Source organism: Eurypyga helias, unplaced genomic scaffold (assembly GCF_000690775.1).
Source record: "Eurypyga helias isolate BGI_N326 unplaced genomic scaffold, ASM69077v1 Scaffold197, whole genome shotgun sequence".
Classification (NCBI taxonomy): Eukaryota; Metazoa; Chordata; class Aves; order Eurypygiformes; family Eurypygidae; genus Eurypyga; species Eurypyga helias.
The window spans coordinates 1-20,376 of NW_010260843.1; the positions used below are offsets into that span (position 1 = coordinate 1).

A 20,376-nucleotide genomic window follows, 5' to 3' on the forward strand; every position below is an offset into this window, starting at 1 on the left:
CTCCAACTGGTCTATATGCTTCTTACGTTGAGGGCCCAGGAGCTGGATGCAGCACTCCAGGTGGAGTCTCACAAGAGCAGAGTAGAAAGGGAGAATCCCCTCCCTCGACCTGCTGGCCACACTTCTCCTGATACAGCCCAGGACACAGTTGGCTTTCTGGGCTGCCAGCACACACTGCTCACGTTCAGCTTTTCATCCACCAGTACCCCCAAGTCCTTCTCCACAGGGCTGCTCTCTATCCACTCTCCACCGAGCCTGTACTTGTGCTTGGGATTGCCCCAACCCAGGTGCAGGACCCTGCCCTTGGCCTTGTTGAACTCCATGAGGTTGGCAGTGGCCCACCTCTCCCGCCTGTCAAGGTCCCTCTGGATGGCATCCCTTCCCTCCAGCGTGTCGACCGCACCACACAGCTTGGTGTCGTCGGCAAACTTGCTGAGGGGGCACTCAATGCCGTCATCCATGTCACTGAGAAAGATGTTGAACAGCACAGGTCCCAACACTGACCCCTGAGGAACGCCACTCGTCACTGATCTCCACTCGGACATCGAGCCGTTGACCACCACTCTCTGAGTGCGGCCATTAAGCCAGTTCCTTATCCACCATGTGGTCCATCTATCAGCAACCATGCTGTTACTTGATAAATAAATGGAACAATAACTTTCTTAGCTTGTTACAAAATCACTGAGAGGATGCACTTATGCAGCAAAAATTCTTAATTTCCCGAGAGCAAGTTGAAGTTGATCTTAGCACTGAAACGACTTGTTTCATTGCTGTCAAGAGTTATGGTTAGCCATTTCCTTTACATAACCACATTTAATATCAAAATGTTGCCACTGTTATACTTCTCTGAATGGTAATTTCTGACCTTTGTTGCCTCAGTGCTTGAAAATGTGACTGCCTACTCCAGGAACCAAAACATTTGAAAGCAAACTAAACCCTGCATATTATTTATGTTAAATGTCAAAGATGAGTCTCAGTTCCTTGAATCTGTTCCTCTCCCACCTTTTGCATGGCAAAGATTGTACACAGGAGCATCTTCTGTGTCCGCATTACCTCAGACGAATGAGGCCACGGTCACAGCTGCAAACAGGACAGTTCTTTACTGTGCCAGTCATTTAAAAGAATTAATATCAAATGAGAACCTGACAGTATGTTCTGATAGACAAAATAATAGGGAATGATGGAAAAGACATTTCCTCAGCAACCTGTAATTAGATAGAATATTTCCAAATGGCACAGAGGGAATAATTTCACACTGGCAAGGGAAGAAGATGACCCACAAAGTCTCTCCTATTAGAATACTGAATAATTTATTCACACATCCCTTTTTTGGGGAACCTTTTTCAGGCAGCCTTTTTCATCTAGAAAAAAACCCAAACAAGCCCAAAACAAGAAGAGCCAGTATGTGTGCCATTTTATTTTTTGGTTGTTTTAACATGTGTGTTCCCCCTTTCTCCTCCTCTTTTATATATATAAAAGCCAAACTTTAGTATTTCTTAGTTAAAAAAAGTAATTATTTTCATTAGAAAAAACTTCTTACAGGTACACTGAACGGGCAAGAATAACAGAATCCAGACTAGATTCCTAGAAGACACTGAAAAAATATAATGTGAATCAGAACCCATATCATTTAATGTGCCTTTTCTTTTTTCCTCACGGATGATAAATATGCTTAGTCCAGGCATTATGTCTGTCAAGAAGAGGACAGAAAGTAACTGGGTATGAAAAATTGTGTATATATAAACTACCAAAATGACAGGTCATACTACCTCGACATTGCAGATGTGCAAAACATGAAACACCATCACCAAAGTATCCACAGTAATTTCTCAAATATGCTTAGAAATACTGACGTAACAGCCCCAAGATGTATTAAATGGTGATCGTCCCAACATTATGAAGCTTAACTTGAGCATTCATCTTACAGCTAGGATGGAAACCCAACTTAAAAGCAAAACACAAAGATGACCCTCAGCCCCAGAGAGCCTACAGTCTCCTTACTGACAAAGGCTAAATTAGGAGGGTCAATTCAACAAAAAAGCATCATTAAGGATAGAGAAACTATTCTTCCCTCAGCAGCTGACCAACTAGTGTAACCAAACACCATTTTGCCATCAAAGCAATAGCAGGATCACAGCCCTTGATGTCAGCAGAACAGACCTTGGCCTGTTCAGGGATCTGCTTGGAAGGGAAGCTAAGGAAGACAGTCCTAGAGAGAAGGGTCCAGGACAGTAGTTTGATTTTCAGTGATCACCTTCTTTAATTCTGGTACATGGGTAATCAAGTAAAGATGGCAGGAAGCCAGCACAAATGAACAAGCAGCTCCTGACTAAACTCAAGACAAAAAGGAAGACACAAGGTGGAAACAGGGTCAAGTGACCCAGGAGGAATAGAGAGACACTGTCTTAGCACAAAGGGATGGGGTCAAGAAAGCCAAAGCCCACCTAGAGTAGAACCCACAAGGGATTTGAAGACCATCAGGGGCTGCTACAGGCAAATGAAAGCAGCAAATGAAAGATGACAGAAAACGTGAGCCCACTGCTGTGGGTGTGGTCAGCTGGTAAAGGACACAGATAAGGCCAAGGTACTCAATCCTTCCTTTGCTTTGGTCATTACTGGGAAGATTTGCCTTCAAGATTCCCAGGCCTGTGGAGAAGTCTGGATCAAGGAAGACTTACCTGAAGGAGAATCAGATCAGGGAACATTTCAACAAGCTGGACTGACAGTAAGCCCATGAAGCCTGAGGGGATGCACCCACAAATGCTGTGGAGGCTAGCCAATGTTATTGCAAAACCATTCTTGATGACCTTTGAAAAGTCATACTGGTCGAAAAAGGTTCATAAGGACACAAAGAAGGCAAGGTTGTTGAGTCTCCGTTCCTGGGGATATTCACAATCCAAGTAAACATGGTCCTGAGCAACAAGGTCCTGCGCTAGCTGACTGTTTTGCACAGGATTGTTGGCCTAGACAACCTCTGAAGGTACATTCTACCCTCAACCATTCTGTGATTTTGTCATCCAAGAAATTCATTTGACATGGCAGTGGCAAAGATCAATTTTGGCCAAGTGACAGAATAAGTTCTGGCTGCAGCATGTGTAAGTATGGAAGAGTTAACTGGGCTTCAGGAACATTTAGGGGACAGGTCACCAGCTTCCATAGAGTCCAACTTCAATGGACAACCAGAGTTGGTGTAACCAGGACCTGCAGCTCACGGTCACAACACCATACTAGCAAAGCAAGCTGATTTAAGGCCAGGATGGGGCCAGCTTAGCTCTAGGCACAGGACATGGCACTGTGCCAGAAGTGGAGTAAAACAGTTAGTACTTTCAAACTCTCTGCAGTCTGGACTTCTAGACTACGTTGTAGGAGCCCAGCACCTCCTAGATGCGACGAGGGTGTCAGCAACAAACGTTATCTGTCCTAACGGCAGCTATGAAACGACTCAGCCAGACTGACAACTACATTCTAGCTAGCCAGTGTTAAGCAAACTAGATATGTACTCCTAACCAAAAGCACCCCTCAAACCTCTCCCACCCACGACATCAATAAGCATGACATTTCATTCCTTCTACAGAACTTAGGTGTATGAACCAGGATCAGCAAGTTGCATACACTGACAACAGATAATAATTTTCTGTGAGAGGGGAAAAAAAAAAAAAAACCAAAACAACCCACAACCAAAAAACACCACAAAAACCCAAAACCCACCCACCAAACTAAAACCAACACACCCAACTCCCCTACCTCCCAAAGAAAAAACTTGTATCAGCTTACTCCTTTCTTCTGATGTGTGGCCAGATGTAGCCTTGCCCGTCTACCTGCTGGTTAAACTAGTGGTTAGAGCACTCTCAGAAAGCAGGAGAAATAAATCCAGGTCTAGGTCTTTTACCACCCAGGATATTCCTCTACTTTCCAGAATCTTGGTTTAAGAGGTCTAGATTCAACAGGACTAATAGCAACTCTCCCCTCTGCCCCACAAAAATTCAACAGACAGGGTAATAAGGACACGTCTGTTATCTCAACTACTTCACATGTAGCCCTGTGTGCCACAAAGAACAATCAGTGGACTAGAAATTTTTAGCCTTCCAGTCCTGTAAAAGGAAGTATTAACTTGAAACTCTTAAAAAAATTTTTAAAATTAAGACAAAAAGGCTAGAGTGGTCTAATGCAACAGAAATACAATTTCAAGTGAGAGAGAAAATCTAATACGCTAGTTCAAGAGAAAGACTGCTACATTAGCATCCATTAAAATCTAATTCTAAGAGAAATCTGAGAAAAAACAAGATCCTTGCATACTTATTTGAGCTCTATCCACAGATCACATGTGGATTAACACTGGAACTGAAAACAAAGTCAGCCATGGTGTGAAGTTGCTGAAAAAGATGAGGAAAATTCCATTTTGCTTCAAGGAAGAAAAAAGCAGACAGTTGCTTTGAGTAACTTCAGAAGTTTCCTTTCAGAACAGATAAAACATCACTCAGAAAATAACCCGCTGCAGACTGATAGAGAGAAGGAAAGGGAGGGGTATCAGGAAGTCAGCTAGGACCATTAAGAACTGTCATATATTATTGCTATATATAGTTCCAGACTGCTTGGGGTTTTTTAAAGCTTTTTTTTTTCCCCCCTCCTAATGCATTCTTTTCATTCAAATCACTTGTTAAGACAAGCTTGAATTATTTGTATGCCTAACTCTGTGCTGTGTAAGCATGGTCTGAAAGCAACTTGAAGGGCAGGGAGCACCCTGTTTGTCACGGAAAATGGTCTTAACATATGCATACACCAAAAGCTTAACTTTCAAAATGGTATTGTCACAACTCTTGGGGCTTTTTTAACTTGCAAGTGTCAGTTCAAAGGCTAACAATGACAACTGCCTGACTGAAGACTACATACATACTCCCACACATACTAGGACAATGTATGATCAGTCCTTGGCAACCATAAAAGGAAGAACACTGTTGTGTTTGAACAATATATCACATATATTTTACAGTGACCTATGTCCTGGTCTTGTCTATAACCCATGGTCTTCAGCATCTCTCCTGAAAAAGAAGATAGCAATTTGAACCCTTTCAGGTGATATCTGACTTCCTGAATTACCTAAATCATCACATTGTCCTGCAAAATGGATTTCTCCATCCTCGCTATGAATGGAGTGTATTACACTTGGCAGAGACCCTGGTGTCTGTGACAGGCATGCTAGCAATTGACACCAAAGAATAAATTCAATACTATGTCCTAATGCTCAAATGAAAACATTTCAGCACATACTTTGATTCTTAAGTTTAGGCACTGCAGGAGGATTGTGTTATACATGCTTCAAACTTGAGACTGATTTCCTGGGCTTGTTTAGAGCTGTAATTGTAACATGCATCTCTGTTTACTTGTTCCTGGACCTTCTGTGGACTCCATCTATAACATACCAGACAACCTTGTCCTTTGAAGTGCCTAGATGGTACCAAACAGTGTATTTCCCACTACAAAAAAAAAAAAGCAAGCACTTACTCTTAGGCCAAGAAATTCCAAAGGAGTAGCAAGACAAACTAGCAAAAAGGGATGCCATTTTTAGTTTGATAGCACACAGTATGAAGTTACAAAATAATAAGTGTGAATCCCCAAGTTCAAGGCACACCTCAGTATTTATGACAAAAAGTACCTAAACCCATACTTCACTGAGGCAGAAATCTTGTCTGTTGGATCTCTTAGATGAAACCTATAATTCCAGGCAGCTCTAAGTACAAAGTCTTTTACAGCATACCCAGATCTCCTTACAGCATAATGAAAAACATAACGTGAACAGCTCACTTTTTAAAGCACTATGCTGGTAACACACACACACACAGAAGCATTCATAAACTGACTGATTGGTTAACACAAAGCACTTGATCTTCATTGCCAGTTTCTGCTAACTAGTTTAAACTCTGCTCCCCCACCTCCTTCATTCTCATTATGAAAGGCAAATTCCAAGATAACTAAGAGTCCAAACCCCACTCTATTCAAGACAGAGAAAAAAAAAAAGAATAAATTCAGTCAAAATTATTTTTAGCTCCAACCTCTGAAACAGAACAGTAATTACAGCCTGAGGTAGTAAAATGAGCATGCAGAATAAAACGAGAGGACTAGCTCTTTAGAAACTCAGCACTGAGTGGGCACAAGGCAGCAGCATAGTGTTAAATATTTATCAGACGCATAACCTGGTCAGTAATCCTTCAGCAAAAGCTCTAAATATTTGAATTCACCTTTCTGGACCCCTGAGTTGGCAGGTTTATCCACAACAATTCTATGCAGAACAATAGGTGCTAATAATTGCAGGGTGGGGGAGGATTAAGGAAAAAGGTATTAGTGACTTAATACCCAGATACCATGTTTTCTAGGGAACAATACTCTGATGGTTCTACTGTGGTAATGGAAAGCTGAAAACATTATTCTCTGGAGCTGAACAACACACCGGTTTTATCAGACTACTCTCATTACTTCTACAGGTGAGGCTAGGAAGTTTGTCCTCTCTGTCACCAGAGAGAAAAAAAAAAAAAAAAAAAGAAAAATCTTGAAGTTTTTGCTTTCCATTATTTCATGCCAGCACTGAACTAGGAACAATTCAGTTAGGGCTTTTTGTCCAGAGCTTTTCTGGGGGAGGAAATGGAAAGCAAATGCTTCCACAGTGTAGTTAAGAACCTCACCAGGTATCCCCCCAGAGTCCAAAATAACTTGAAGAGAATTGGAATACCAAGTTGTTCTTCACATGAGGAAGCATTAATTCAGGCTTTAAACATTAATAGAAGAGTTTGTACTGCAGAGACAACTCAGTTGAACATAAGGTGATGGCAGTTTCTAACCAGAACTGACAATTCATGTTACTATTACCAAGGACCACTCGGAACACCATGTGGAACACCTGGGAGCTAAGTGTCAATGACTCAGCAACAGAGAAAAGCTACACGCTTATAAGAAAAATCCTTACAGCCTAGTATTACCTGAACTGGCTACACCTGTACTCTAAAACCCTAAAGATCCTTGAATTGCATTCCCTGTGCTCCCCAGACTGCCTACTTTTTCCTCTTTTGAATTTAGCACTTATTTAATACAACAGCTACTGTAAAATGTGAAAGGTATGTGGCATATAGGCCCATCTCTGGGAATTACAGCTGAGAAAGCACGTAAGTTTTCAGACTGGCAATAATGTAAAGAAAACCATTACAGATACTTTAATACCACTGGGTATTTAAACTATGGTACACAAGATCAGCTTAAACAGCTTTTTACATACAAATGCATCAGAATCCTTTTTTATACACTATTTACATAAATATCTATTGCACAAACAAATCCTACATGCTCACAAACTGAACTGTGGCTTACTCTGAACAAAGAAGTCTTCAGAAATATACAAAAAGGTGTTTGGCCTTCACTGCTCAACAGGTCAATCCTAGTCAGACCTTCTCCCCCACCCCTCTTTATTTACCTCAGGGTGAATAAATATAAATACAACTTCTTCATAGCCATGCTCAAGTTATGCTTTTTTTAGCTGAATTCTGTAGTCCCTCCTTATGCTTCTTGTATCCACCACCACAATGTATTCCAATCTTTACTCCCTTCCATCAGAGGTTTAAATACAGTACCTGGACAGTTCTTAGCTTATTTACAGCTGTGATGGTCCTGCAGAATATAGTTTCAGGCCTTATACTTTCCTTTAAGCTTAGGGACAACACGTAGTAAGCTGACTCTATGCTATGCTTATCAGCTTTCCCTCTGAAATGGCTATGAGACAAGATAAATTGATTGCAGTACGCTTGCTCTGAAAAAGACAGGAAGCTGCTACAGCAGTAGACTGTAGTGAAAGCCATGTATTCATCAATTCTAGAGTACTCCTAACTGTGAGACAGAGTGCAGGTGTTAGCCAAACTTACTTCTTGTCACTGTATAAACTAGTTTACTTACTTAATACAAGTATCTGGTAGAAACATCTGAATAACTTTCCAAGGGTAGGTACACAAGTTTAACATAATTCTTCCTTTGGATGAAAGTGTGTGTGGGTTCCCCTCCCCCCACCCCATACATTCCATCACAACTGAGTGCTGGAATACAGTGTTTACAAGGTTCTGGGCTTTGTGGGGCTTTTATCTGGGCTTTTATTCTTTTTCCTTTCCCCTTCCACTGTGTAAAGGAAAACTGGACATGACAACACAGCAAGGTATCAACATCTTAAAAATGTAAGGCACAGTCCAACAAAATAAACTTTTATTGAATGCAGCCTTAAGCATTCTGTTTTGTTTAAGGGAACAGTGCTTCACCCCCAAGAGAGATTTCCTTTGACAATTTCTAAAAGCTGTATTTCAGTTACAGAAATATTTCTCGTGTCAAGAAACACCCAACTTCCTAATTCCAGAAAAATTTAGACTAAAGTGCAACTAAGTCCTTCCAAATGATGATAGCTTTCAGTAGGCACTGGAATGACAAACCTGCAAATTCTTTACAGCTGCTGGGTACAACGTTATGTTAATTCAAATTTTATACTAACCCATCTAGTGTTGTTCTTGGAGAATCATATAAAAAGTGGCATTTAAGAATAAACAAATGCAGCTTAAAGAGCAGTTTATCACCATTTTTTAAAAAAATCTTAATGGCAACCTGCATATTGAAATACCATTTCCACAGTATGTCAGCTAGCAGAGGCTTAGTCCAATAATTTAAAACTTTAGAAAGGAATGTCTTTTGGTTCTGAATGCAGATCATAAGTCATCATGTCCAGCAGGTGAGGGCTCAGTTGTTTCACTCTCTACTTCCTCTCCTGTGAAATTAAGTATCATAATTAGAATACACATATACCAACAAAAAAATGCCTATTGTCAAAAATTTTAAGAGAAACCGAAATCAACGTATTTATCAAGACCAGAGATGCAAAAATAAACCCCACACATTTCAAATAAACTGGTATGATATTGTTAGTGGAAGAAAAAAGCAGCACAGCTATTTCCATTCTAAGCTTTTGTGTTGAGCTATTCGCAGTGAACTTTCTCCTTTCCACATTATCTGTCATAATAAATTCTGGTATTCGGAAATAAAAAGCAAGTATTACTCAGAATTATTTTCTATAGTGCAAACTGCTCAATTCAAAAGTTAAAAGAGCCTTTAAAGAAGCCGAGCAATTTTATTACACTGGTAAAAATATTAATCTAAGAAAAAAGCTAAGCCAATATTTCAGCTTTTCATCTTGCTTTTGTTCTCATAAAATGTCAGGCCACATTAAAACACACAGTAAGTGACAGCCTGAGTATCTGCACGGGAAAAGTACATAACTGATTTCAAAGAACCAATAACAGTGAGTACTGAGAGTGTAAGGTCTGAAATGAAAGACTAAGCAGCAATACTACATAGATCTTTACAACTTACTAGTACAAGATGAAAAATCAGTCAGGGGTGAGGGGGGTCAGAACAAAAAACCCACACCAGCTAAGTAGTAGGGAAAAGAAAAAAAAAAAAGTATGAAATTGAACGTCTCATCTATTCTCCTGCAACCTGTATTGCAAAATAATCCTGCCTTTCCCTTTGGAATTGTAAAAAGAAAAAAAGCCTAGATGGAGTAAGGAAACACTAATGAACGTAATTCTGTCCATAATGTGTCATACCAACTAGTGCAAATGACACTTGAATTTCTTGACTGAAGGTATCGTTTAAGTCAAGCTAAACATTTCCCTAATACAGAAATACAGATGTCTTCTCCATATTCACCTTCACACAGGCTCTTACACTTTTGTGATCATGAAATAATCAAATTAAGCTTGCTCACCCAGCAAACAGAATTCTGCTTAATTTTCTGATATTTCAGTAAGTTGAAGTAGCTTGTATGCTATCACATAAATCCTTATGTCATAATTAATGATAAAGAAATCAAGGTCTTCCTCCTCCCTACTTTCTATGGGAGCAGTAATTGGCTAGTTCCCTTATGTAAGGAAGCTAGACACTTAAGTGATTTACAAACACAACCTTGAGCTAAGCAAAACACCATCAGTGACAGAACAGGACATTTAGAAAATGCGCTGTCTTTAAGTAAGAAAGCATTCATGGCAGACCGTGGCCCATGCCACAAACTACTTGACACAGAGCACAGCTGCAGGAAGAGGAGAAGTTATACAGAACATTTTACAAAAGCAACTAGACCCTCAGAGAGAAATACAATTCCAAGTTGTTGATATAGCATATTTAAAGAAAACAAAAAGTCATTGAAAAGCCACTTGCCTGTTTTTACAGTTTGAACACACGTTCCATCTTTATCTTCAAACCCTTCTGAACATACACACTTGTAACTACCTGAAGTATTCACACAGTCTTGATTCTCTTTCACACACATCTTTTCAGGAAGGTTACATTCATCTATATCTAGAGATTGGGAAAGAGAAGAGTTCACTGCTGATATATTGTTATAAAACTTACATGTGCTCAGTCGTAAAAAAAAATTCTATTCAAATATAAAAAAACCACTGATGACCAGAATGCTTCTGCAACAGATTTAACTTCAGTTAAAATATTCTGTTACAGTTCTTCATTACTTAGACTGTGTTTCAAACCTTCTCAGAGTACCGGATTTTTACGTTTTAGAGGCCCCTATACAGGGAAACGAAATTAAGCAACAGCACTCATTTTAACCTACTGAAGATATCCCATAGTCATTTTCTACTGATGCCAAAGTACAACTAAAGGGAAGTTAGCCTGTTAATACTCCATCATCATAGTTAACAGCTACTTAAGATTGTGTGTACATTCTGCTCTTTCCCACAGAGAAACTCTAATTTCAGATGTCATAGTTCACTATGAATTAATATCACTTGATCTTAGAATCATAGAATCATAGAATGGTTAGGGTTGGAAGGGACCTTAAAGATCATCTAGTTCCAATGATATAAGTGAAGTTATAAAGAAAGTCTTTGCTGCCAGAACAGCTGGGTTCATTTTGACAGGCTTGAAAACTGAAGCAAACGTGAACGTGAGCTGAAAAGCTCCTCAGCAAGGAGTGAGCTAACTGCTGTTCTACCATGTACTGCTAAATCCACCAACCTGTACACTTTTCTTCTTCCTTCACGTATCCAGGTGCGCAGGCCTTACACTTGTCAGAACCTTCCCCAGTGCAACCTATGCAGCTGGCATCACATACTAGAGATAAAGTATTTTAAGCATTAAAAGTCATATCTGAGGTTTAAAGTACCACCCTTAAAGTCAGTCAGCTTACCCACACAAGAACACATAGAAAGGTTTGGGATGGAAAAGACCTTAAAGATCATCTAATTCTAGTCCCCTTCCATGGGTAGGGACACCTTCCATTAGACGAGGTGGATCAAAGCCCCATCCAACCTGGCCTTGAGCACTTCCAGCGATGGGGCATCCACAGCTTCTCTTGACGTATAAGGAAGAAATTGTTCCTTATATCTAGTCTAAATCTCCCTTCTTACAGTTGAAAGCCATTACCCCTTGTCCTGTCACTACCTGCCCTTGTGAAAAGTCCCCTCCCAGCTTCCTTGTAGGCCCCTTCAGGTACTGGAAGGCTGCAATAAGGTCTCCCCGGAGCCTTCTCTTCTCCAGGCTGAACAAGCCCAACTCTCTCAGCCTGTCCCCATAGCAGAGGTGCTCCAGCCCTCTGAGCATCTTTGTGGTCCCCTCTGGACTCGCTCCAATACATCCATGTCCTTCTTATGCTGGTTGTCCCAGAGCTGATCACAGTACCCCAGATGGGATCTCACAAGAGCAGAATAGAAATAACCAGAAATCTCTTGCTTTCCTCACACAATAGGTCTAAAGCCACATTCTCCCCATGCCCAGTCAGGACCAGACCACATTGTTCTAAATGCCTGATATCACACCCTTTCTAGCATTACCTCCAACATGAGAACAGGATTCTAGACAATGAAGTACAACAGCAGATTAAAGAGAAACCTTTGCATGAGAAAGATCCATCTGTGTTCAAACAATACTGGTGATCTTTGCAAGGAGAAGTAGCACACTCATCTAAATCTGAATGGAAAAAGTGACAAATTACCCAAAATAGTTGTCATGATTAAATAGGAAAAATTAACTTGAATGACATACTTTGAGATCTTGTAAGAACTGGCTCACAGAAACTATAAACTTAAAACTGACTGCAGTGAGAATAAAGGTTACAATGAGTTCAGGATCAGATATGCAACATGTTAGACATAAACCATGGTAACAAGTACTGCTTTGTTCAGCTTAAAACTTACATTAACAAACCAAAACTGATCCTCAGATGTTTTGCCATGACAATAACAGTAATATCAGAAATTCAAGAGTTCAAATTAAATAAAACTTCCAGAATACCTGCCATCCTTGTCATTTTCAAGTCAGTGTTTTGCATATGTATATGTTTTTTATGCAGATAGCATAACAAATAAGAAGAGAGACTACTTTTCTGGAATATTGTCGATTTCTCTACTCCTGTACTACCAAGTTACGGAAATTTTTTAAGTATTGAAAAAATTTCATAGCTGCCCATGCACACACTGCTTGGTTTTCTACATAAAGCAAACTGGAGAAAGTTATGGTTAGGACCAGTCAAGTTGAAACCCAGTTCTACTTGGGAAGTTAAAACATTTTAATCTTGTGAACTGAAGGAAAGGGCATAACACTCAACTAAAAAATTCAGACAGAGAAAGGCTATTTCAGTCCCCTTGCTGTCTCTCTCATCCTGTTGTTGCAGGCATCATTCCTACTGATTATGCAATTTATACTTGATCAGTTGCAATGATTATTTGGAAAAAAAAAAAACAGCTGTACAGAAGACAATAGTGAAGCATCTTATAAACGCTCTTGAAGCGTTCAACAGTTGCCTAAGCAGGTATACAGGAGCTGTAATTCAAATCCTAGTTCTCATTAGCACTTCTAAAAAGCAGAAGTGTTCACATAACTTCTAATATATTGTTTCCAGACATTATGTTAAAGGTCTTTAACTGGTCAAATTCAACCAGTTAAACAGAACGTGTTACTCTCCAACTGATGCATTCCTGTGTTGGGAGTATTTTTAGTGTTTGAGTTTTTCCTTAAGTGTTTCATACGTATGTCCTCATAAACAATGAGACATGTTAAGCTAGAAATAGGTAATGGAAGCACTGAGCTTGATGTCTCCTGGTATTTTTTTCCAATAACAGAAAAGTTAGTATGTATGGCTTTCAGTGAAATGTTTGGACTCTATTATGGTTCCGCATTTATAAATATACAGTAGTGTGAAAACAACTGTGCAATTACTACAAAATATGTAGATAAGCTGACAGGAGTCTTCCAGTAGTTCACAAAATAATTTAAATCAAGAGCAGGGCACTGCTTAGCATTCAAATAAACACAGAAAACATGTCTTGAAAGAATAACCCACTTGCTGCTATCTGTATTCCACTAATCAAGTGAGATATAGAGTGAACAGTTTGATAAAAGACAACTATCATCACCAGGCGATCAGTGGGGAGGATACACCACTTTCCCACAACATGACACAAGTTCAGGATAGACTATAACCTATAGAAATCTAAACTGACATAACACTTCCATAAAATACACTAAAACCTGATGTGATGTCATTTGATCTCGCTAGTAAAAAATTGCTACAAAACCTGTTTGAAGTCTACCAAGCATTACTCACCCACACAAGCTGCTTCTTCATTTTTAATCCAGCCTTCTTTACAGTCTTGGCAGTCCTTGTTACTTGAACCAGTACAAGTCCTACAGGCTGAATGGCAGGCTGAGATAAAGAAAAAATACAATCTGTGCATTGTTGAGAGATTCTAAGACAAGTTTGGGGCACAAATTCTCAAAGAAAACCTTATTTAGTATTCACTGGAGGCTATCATATTGTAGTAGCTTGACACTCCCATACAAGGTTAAAACTTGACTTTATGGAGATATCATTTAGAAAAATGCAGCTCTATCCTACAAAAAAAAAAAAAAAAAAACACCCACACACCAATAACAAAAAACACCCACCCAAACACAAACCTCCCCTCAAAACCCAGGAAGTCACCTACACCACGTAAACCATGCCAAGAAATTCTAGTGACTAGAAGTGGCAGGACCAATTTCAAAAATATTTGAGAAGTGGAGATGAAGAAGGTAAATTTTGCTCAGCCACTCAGGGTTGGGACAGCAGTTCAAACACTGGACTCGGCACTCCCATCTAACAAATCCTCAGACTACCTCATCTGCAACTAGCTATGACAGCAACATGTGAATCGATACTAGTCTGAAGAACTTCACAAGGACACATACTAGAAATGCAGCTGTATGAGCATACTCTATATATGAGCATGCATATGCTACATATTGTGTTATATATGCATGCTATACATGGTAATATAAAACAAATCATACAGAAGAACTACTACATAGCCAGATACAAAACCAACCAATAGGATTGATTTTCAACGTGATCTAACTCTGAGGTCTCACAAGATTTAGTTGCTTGCAGAATCTCATCGAAGATGTAAAAAAAGGTAAAAATCTGACCAACCAAAAAATTTTATTCTTACAATCTGCCTTTGTTTCAAAATGAAGCTTAGACATACTTAACTGGAGTCTATGCAGCCCACACTACAGCTACGTAGTCTATGTGCCCATTTACTCCAGTTAAGCTTATCTGGGACATGATGAAAATGTAGCCCTCAAAGTAGTCCACTACGCAGCAATTTCATCTCAAGGTTTTCATACAGTACTTGTGCGGTGTGGCAAAGCTTGTTCTTCCCTTCCACCTCCCTCATCACACAGATGAATTCTGCTTCTTAATTTAAAGCAGAAAAAAAAAAAAAAAAGAAAAAATCAAGGGCATTCTGGAAGGATGACTTAGCGAAACCGTAGAATTCCAAGCTGACGTGTCATTTATGGTTAGAGCTGAGTGACCAAACTAACACTTTTTTGGTTTTACATTTATCAGTTTAAGTTATTTCTAGTTCTGTTTGCAAAAACTGAAGAAGGAAGACAAAGATCTAAGCATGTGTCAAAAATTTCATTACCTGTACAAACAGAATGTGTCTCATTTCTCAAGGTACTGAAGTAACCATTAGAACAGTCCAAACAAAAATCCCCTGTATACTCCTTGTTACAGCTACACGAGCCATCTCCACCTCGTGTACCATCACCATCACAGTGGCCGTTTCCATGGCAAGGTCTTTCCGATCCCCCACGACAAGCTAAAAGGATCAAAAATACTTGTAAATCTTGTGAAAGAAAATAACTTCCTATTCTCAGCCACAAGCACCTGAAGTACCTCCCTCTTCACAGACAGTATAAAACCTCAAAACCAAAAAAAAACCCCACCCCAACAGACCAACACCCAAAAAAGTCACGCTAAACCAGGATATAAATTTGAAAATATTTTTTTCCATTGAGAACAACCCAAAGGCTTGCAACAAGAAATGCTCAGTGAAATATCCAATATTACATCAAAACAGTCTCCAGGAAAGTTCAGTTATAAATTTAATTTTGGACAAAGACCGTAGCTTAGAGTGTTATCTATTTTCTTGGCTGAAGTTGGTATCTTTATTCTGAATTTCTGAGAATATTTACACTGCAATTGGAAAAACCTACTACCAATCACTTAGATTAATATTGGAAAGCAGCACTTGATTTTAACAATATGAGGCCAAAGTTGATCTTTAACAAGGTGCAGGGTTTTAGAGGTTTATAAATTATACAAACTTTCAGAGCCAAATGACCTCCTTCATCACTTTTGCGAAGACCTAATTTTCATCCAATTGTCTCCCACCTGCTTTCATTGTTTTTCTCCTGCAACTGGTCAGAGACACAGCTTCTGACAGGCCACCTAAATGACAGACTTAAGGCCACAGAAAGCCTTTAAGCATGAGCCAGGCGTGGATGCGAGCATCACATCAGATACATAAGTACCCTTCACAGCCCTGTACCTACGTTACTTCATCCCCAGAAGACTTGTCTTCAGGTAGGATGTTCACAAGGCAGCTACGGAACTAAAAGGCAGCAGGCAGGTACACACTACACAGCAGCTGGTGTCTCATGCAAAATATCACACTTCATGTATTTGTCCGTGTGATGAAAGACCAAAACAGGTAAAAAGAATGTATGCGCTACTGTGTTTCTCAAAAGAAAAATTACCAAGGCAATCTGGTCCATAAGTTCCAGCAGGACAGCAAACTTCTATTGTTTCTATGCAAAACCACTTAAACAAGTCAGGATACTTCTTCTTTCTGTATACAAATGACATTTATCAAGAAAAAGAACAAAGAATTTTAAAGAACAAAGACTCTTTAAAAGCCAACTCACACAACTGAATCCACACAACCTATTGCACATGACAGATTAGAAACCTATTTTTTCTGCTCTGAAGACAGTCTTATTTCAGGAACCAATTCCTAGAAGTCCTCCAACTTGAGATGAATCGACCTTTTAAACTGCACTACTATTAACAGACTCTACTGAAATTTTATAGTTTATATTTATGAAAAATTTGAAATAAGAGCAACCAATAAAATTGATCTTGATACGTACACTCACCCACAACTTTTTTTAACACCTTATTTTTAGGGTAGGTTTATATGTAGGTTAGATGGTCTTATTTATATGTCTTCCTCTTAAATGTAACTGCTGTGTCTTTATCTCAGCTATGCAGAAGATAACCCAGGACAAATATTCATATTTGCTCAAATTACTGCCAACTTAAGGAGGGATTTTAACAGGCACCCTATCCTTTTTTTTAGCATGAACGAAGTAATATTAAATAAAAATCCTTCTAAAATAATAAGTTAGTTACGTGCTACTCCAGTACTAGCACACTAATTCCCAATTGATGAAATTGCTAGATATCATTTTGCAAGCAAGCATGAGGAATACTGGTTCCGAGTGATCATTCACAGATTGCAGCATCACGCTGATGCTGAAGCCTCAGAAACTTCAGTAAAGGGAAGGCTTTTTCTGTAGCCTGACAGAATTTCTCAGCAACTCCTGAGGGACGCACAGTTTCTATTTCTAAGCTACTACATCGGACCGTGTTGCCTCCAAGGCTCAGGCCCTGAAAAGTAAATTTACTGAGTACAGCATGTAACATAACAACTACTTTAAAAATGTCTAAAGATATTCATAGACAAAGAAACAGTCTTTGGAAACTACCACAGAAACTGAACGACATTTGGGTATCACAGGTTAAAGGACAGAAGGCAAAGTTAATCAATTGCACTCAAAAGGTCTAGTAAATACAGCAACTTTTCAAAAACCAATGTATTTCATGAATAGTTTTATTTACTTTAGGAAGTCTACTTTATCAAATTCTCTAGTTTGTTTCTTTCACTTCTGCAAATTTAAGCCAAGTTTAAGACTCTGGGTTGCATAGCTCACCTTTCTGGAAGGAATGTCCTATAAAGAGCAACTAAGGACTTTGGGTTTGTCTAGTCTGGAGAAGCAGAGGCTGAGACCTCATTGCCCTCTACAGCTTCCTGTGGAGGGGAAGCGGGGAGGGAGGTGCTGATCTCTTCTCCCTGATATCCAGCAACAGGACACATGGGAATGGCTCAAAGCTGCACCAGGGGAGGTTTAGACTGGACATTAGGAAGCATTTCTTTACCGAGAGGGTGGTCAAACACTGGAACAGGATTCCTAGATAGGTGGTCGCTGCCCCGAGCCTGTCCATGTTTAAGAAGCATTTGGACAATGCCCTTAACAGCATGCTTTAACTTTTGGTCAACTGTGAATTGGTCAGGCAGTTGGGCTAGATGACCACTGCAGGTCCCTTCCAACTGAAACAGTCCATATTGCTATGCTATGCTGTTCTATTCCCTTCTATTAGCAGGTTAATGTATATACACAATCCTGTGGTTCAGTAAAAGGATAAAGCAATGAAGCCATCATTAAGATCAAAGTGAGTTATCAAAAATACTTATTGTTATGAAACATTATAATTGAATTCTACCTAACTGGGAGAACTAAGTCTAAAGTGGTAAAGCAATACTTAAGATATTTTTTTAGTCCAAATCATGTTTCTTTTAAGAGATTTAAATGTTACAATGCCATCCTTGCACTGATTTTATAGTGGTATATGAAAAGTTTAGTTAGAACAGAAAGCATGGGCTAGCTCAGAAGGCAGGCAGAAGAGTCAGGTGCTACACTACCATCCCCAAGACATGCAAATTCTAGATTTATTAGCATCAACTATTTTTCTGATTGCCAGGAAAACAAAGTGTTTCCAAAAAAAAAATAAACAAAACACCACAAGAACCAGAGTGTCCCTTGCAGTTTTATGTCAAAGGAAAACAAAAAAGGCAATAAACCTCGAAGTTTTCCAATGTTAGCTTGCCTCAACATCCCACTGGTAACTGAGCAGACAGTATGTGAGAAGCCAGTCTGGATATTTTGGTGCAACACTTCCAGAATTGAAAACCAAAAGAACACAGTACAGCCGCACATGCTATTAGAAGTCAGCCTGAACCCAGCAGCAATTCTTGAAATATAATGAATAATTACCCACACAGCTATTGTTCAGGCACAAGAATTAAAATTAGTACTTCATCCCCTTAAGTAGCTTATCCACAAAGATACCCACCAAAAAAAAATAAAATAAATACTTACAGCTTGAACCACCATTTCTCTATATGTTCTTCATGCTCTTCTACCATGTTGTTACATTCAAAGTTGCTACTGTCACACAGATTCTCTGTGATCTCTACAAAACGAATTTCACTACAAGCAGAGAAGGAAAATCTCAAGTCTATGTTAAACATTTGACACCACTCAAGACACGACAGAGAAGCTAGACTTCAGCCTAGAATACTTAATCAGTTTATCATGTGTTCTGATTCAATTCCAAAACAAGACAAATATCTGAAAAAAGAACCAATGAACATCAACCAAAAAAAATTAGAAGGATGACTACAAGAACCACTTTGGCTTGTTTAACAGATTTTTAGCTTCACAGCAAGTTTTGAGTGCAATATTTTTCTCTTAAGTTCAACAATAAGTTTCATGTATTGTTAATATTTGATAGAAGGCCACAAAGCTCACAGTAACTGAGGTTTGGAAATCTCACCCTTATATCTCAATGCTCCAACTCAGATTAAAAAGGGAATTGAAATTTGGAAGAAAGATACCAGATCACTTTGCTGAGTAATCAAACATATATACAAAATAGTAATCTGCACCTTCTCTGGTTTTCTGCGTGGCATGGAAATAGTGATGACTCTAGGGAGGACATGCTGTTTTAATTCCAAAACAAGTATTTCAGTACTCCACACCTTTTATGGTTATCAATTAACTATGGAATATTACAGAAGATAGTTATTTTAGGACTTTAATGAGTATATAGAAAAACACTACTATAACCAATAACAGCATTAACTTTTGTTGTTTTCCAAAACAAGACAAAGATTACAGTAAAGACTGAAACCCCTTATTAATGCTTTTACAATGTAATGTTACATTCTAATCAATAAGAATTTATGGCTTAAACATGTGAAACTTTAGTTTAGCTGCAACATTCAATATTTAAGTTTCAGACAAACATCAGTACAGTGAAATTAGACACAACAGACGTGAAACGTAGCCGAACTGAGAAGCACTGAGAGCACCTACCTTGACTCGTACTTTGACAGCGTCTTCTCTTCCCAAGCAGTGTTTCCACCACCAAAATTCTTTTTAGCTGTATCAGCTAATCCCTACAAATGGAAAGTACCAAAAGAACGTAAGTTTCACAGGGTTTGTTTCTAACCAGTGTATGGGCCATAGTAAATGTTTATATGAAAAATGTGTAAAGCGCCAGGCAGAAACTTAAGTAAAGCTCTAAAGTTGCTGATCTAATTCTTAATTGCAACAAACAGTGACAACACGGGAAGTGAGAACGTGTAGGTTACAACACGACTCAGTTCTCACAATGCATACACAAAGCCCTGTTCCAGTCTTCATTTATATCAAAAAACATACCTATATGAAACTTAAGTTCTCAGGAACTTTATTAATAATCAGTGGAACAGGCTCTCGGCTTCATTCAGTTTTGATAGTGCCTAGCCCGATCTTGGCTATGTTGTACTTAAACACACAACGATAATTCATCGTGATCAGCACAACATCCGAGTCACATCCAACACCTACCACATCATACCTTGCAAAAAGTCACGGCGGCTGACCTACCCGGCCTACCACAGGGAACGTACGTACACAGAGCGTCAGGCACCTGTCACAACCCGAAGCAGCCCCTCGCTGCCAACGCTGAGCTTACTGTGCCACAACGCGGGACCGCTGCAAGTAGCACCAGGCACACAGTTTTGGATGACGGTGTTTTCCACCAGCCCTCCTCAGGGAGCGGCTATGCTGCAGACCGGGGACCCCCCCTCGGAGCGGCGGGCGCGGATCGGCGGGCGCGGAGCGGCCTGC

General features: G+C 39.4%; 1 protein-coding gene across 1 annotated transcript; it reads right to left on the minus strand.

Moving 5' to 3' along the window:
- Positions 1–8,397: 8,397 nt before the first annotated feature.
- Positions 8,398–19,661, minus strand: CRELD2 (cysteine-rich with EGF-like domains 2; the record flags this gene model as incomplete). Its single annotated transcript, XM_010155148.1, has 9 exons — positions 8,398–8,785; positions 10,234–10,374; positions 11,050–11,145; positions 11,923–12,000; positions 13,637–13,735; positions 15,000–15,176; positions 16,117–16,208; positions 18,580–18,690; positions 19,579–19,661. Coding segments are annotated over 9 exons (936 nt in total), but the record flags the coding sequence as incomplete, so codon positions are not given.
- Between the last annotated feature and the right edge of the window lie 715 nt (positions 19,662–20,376).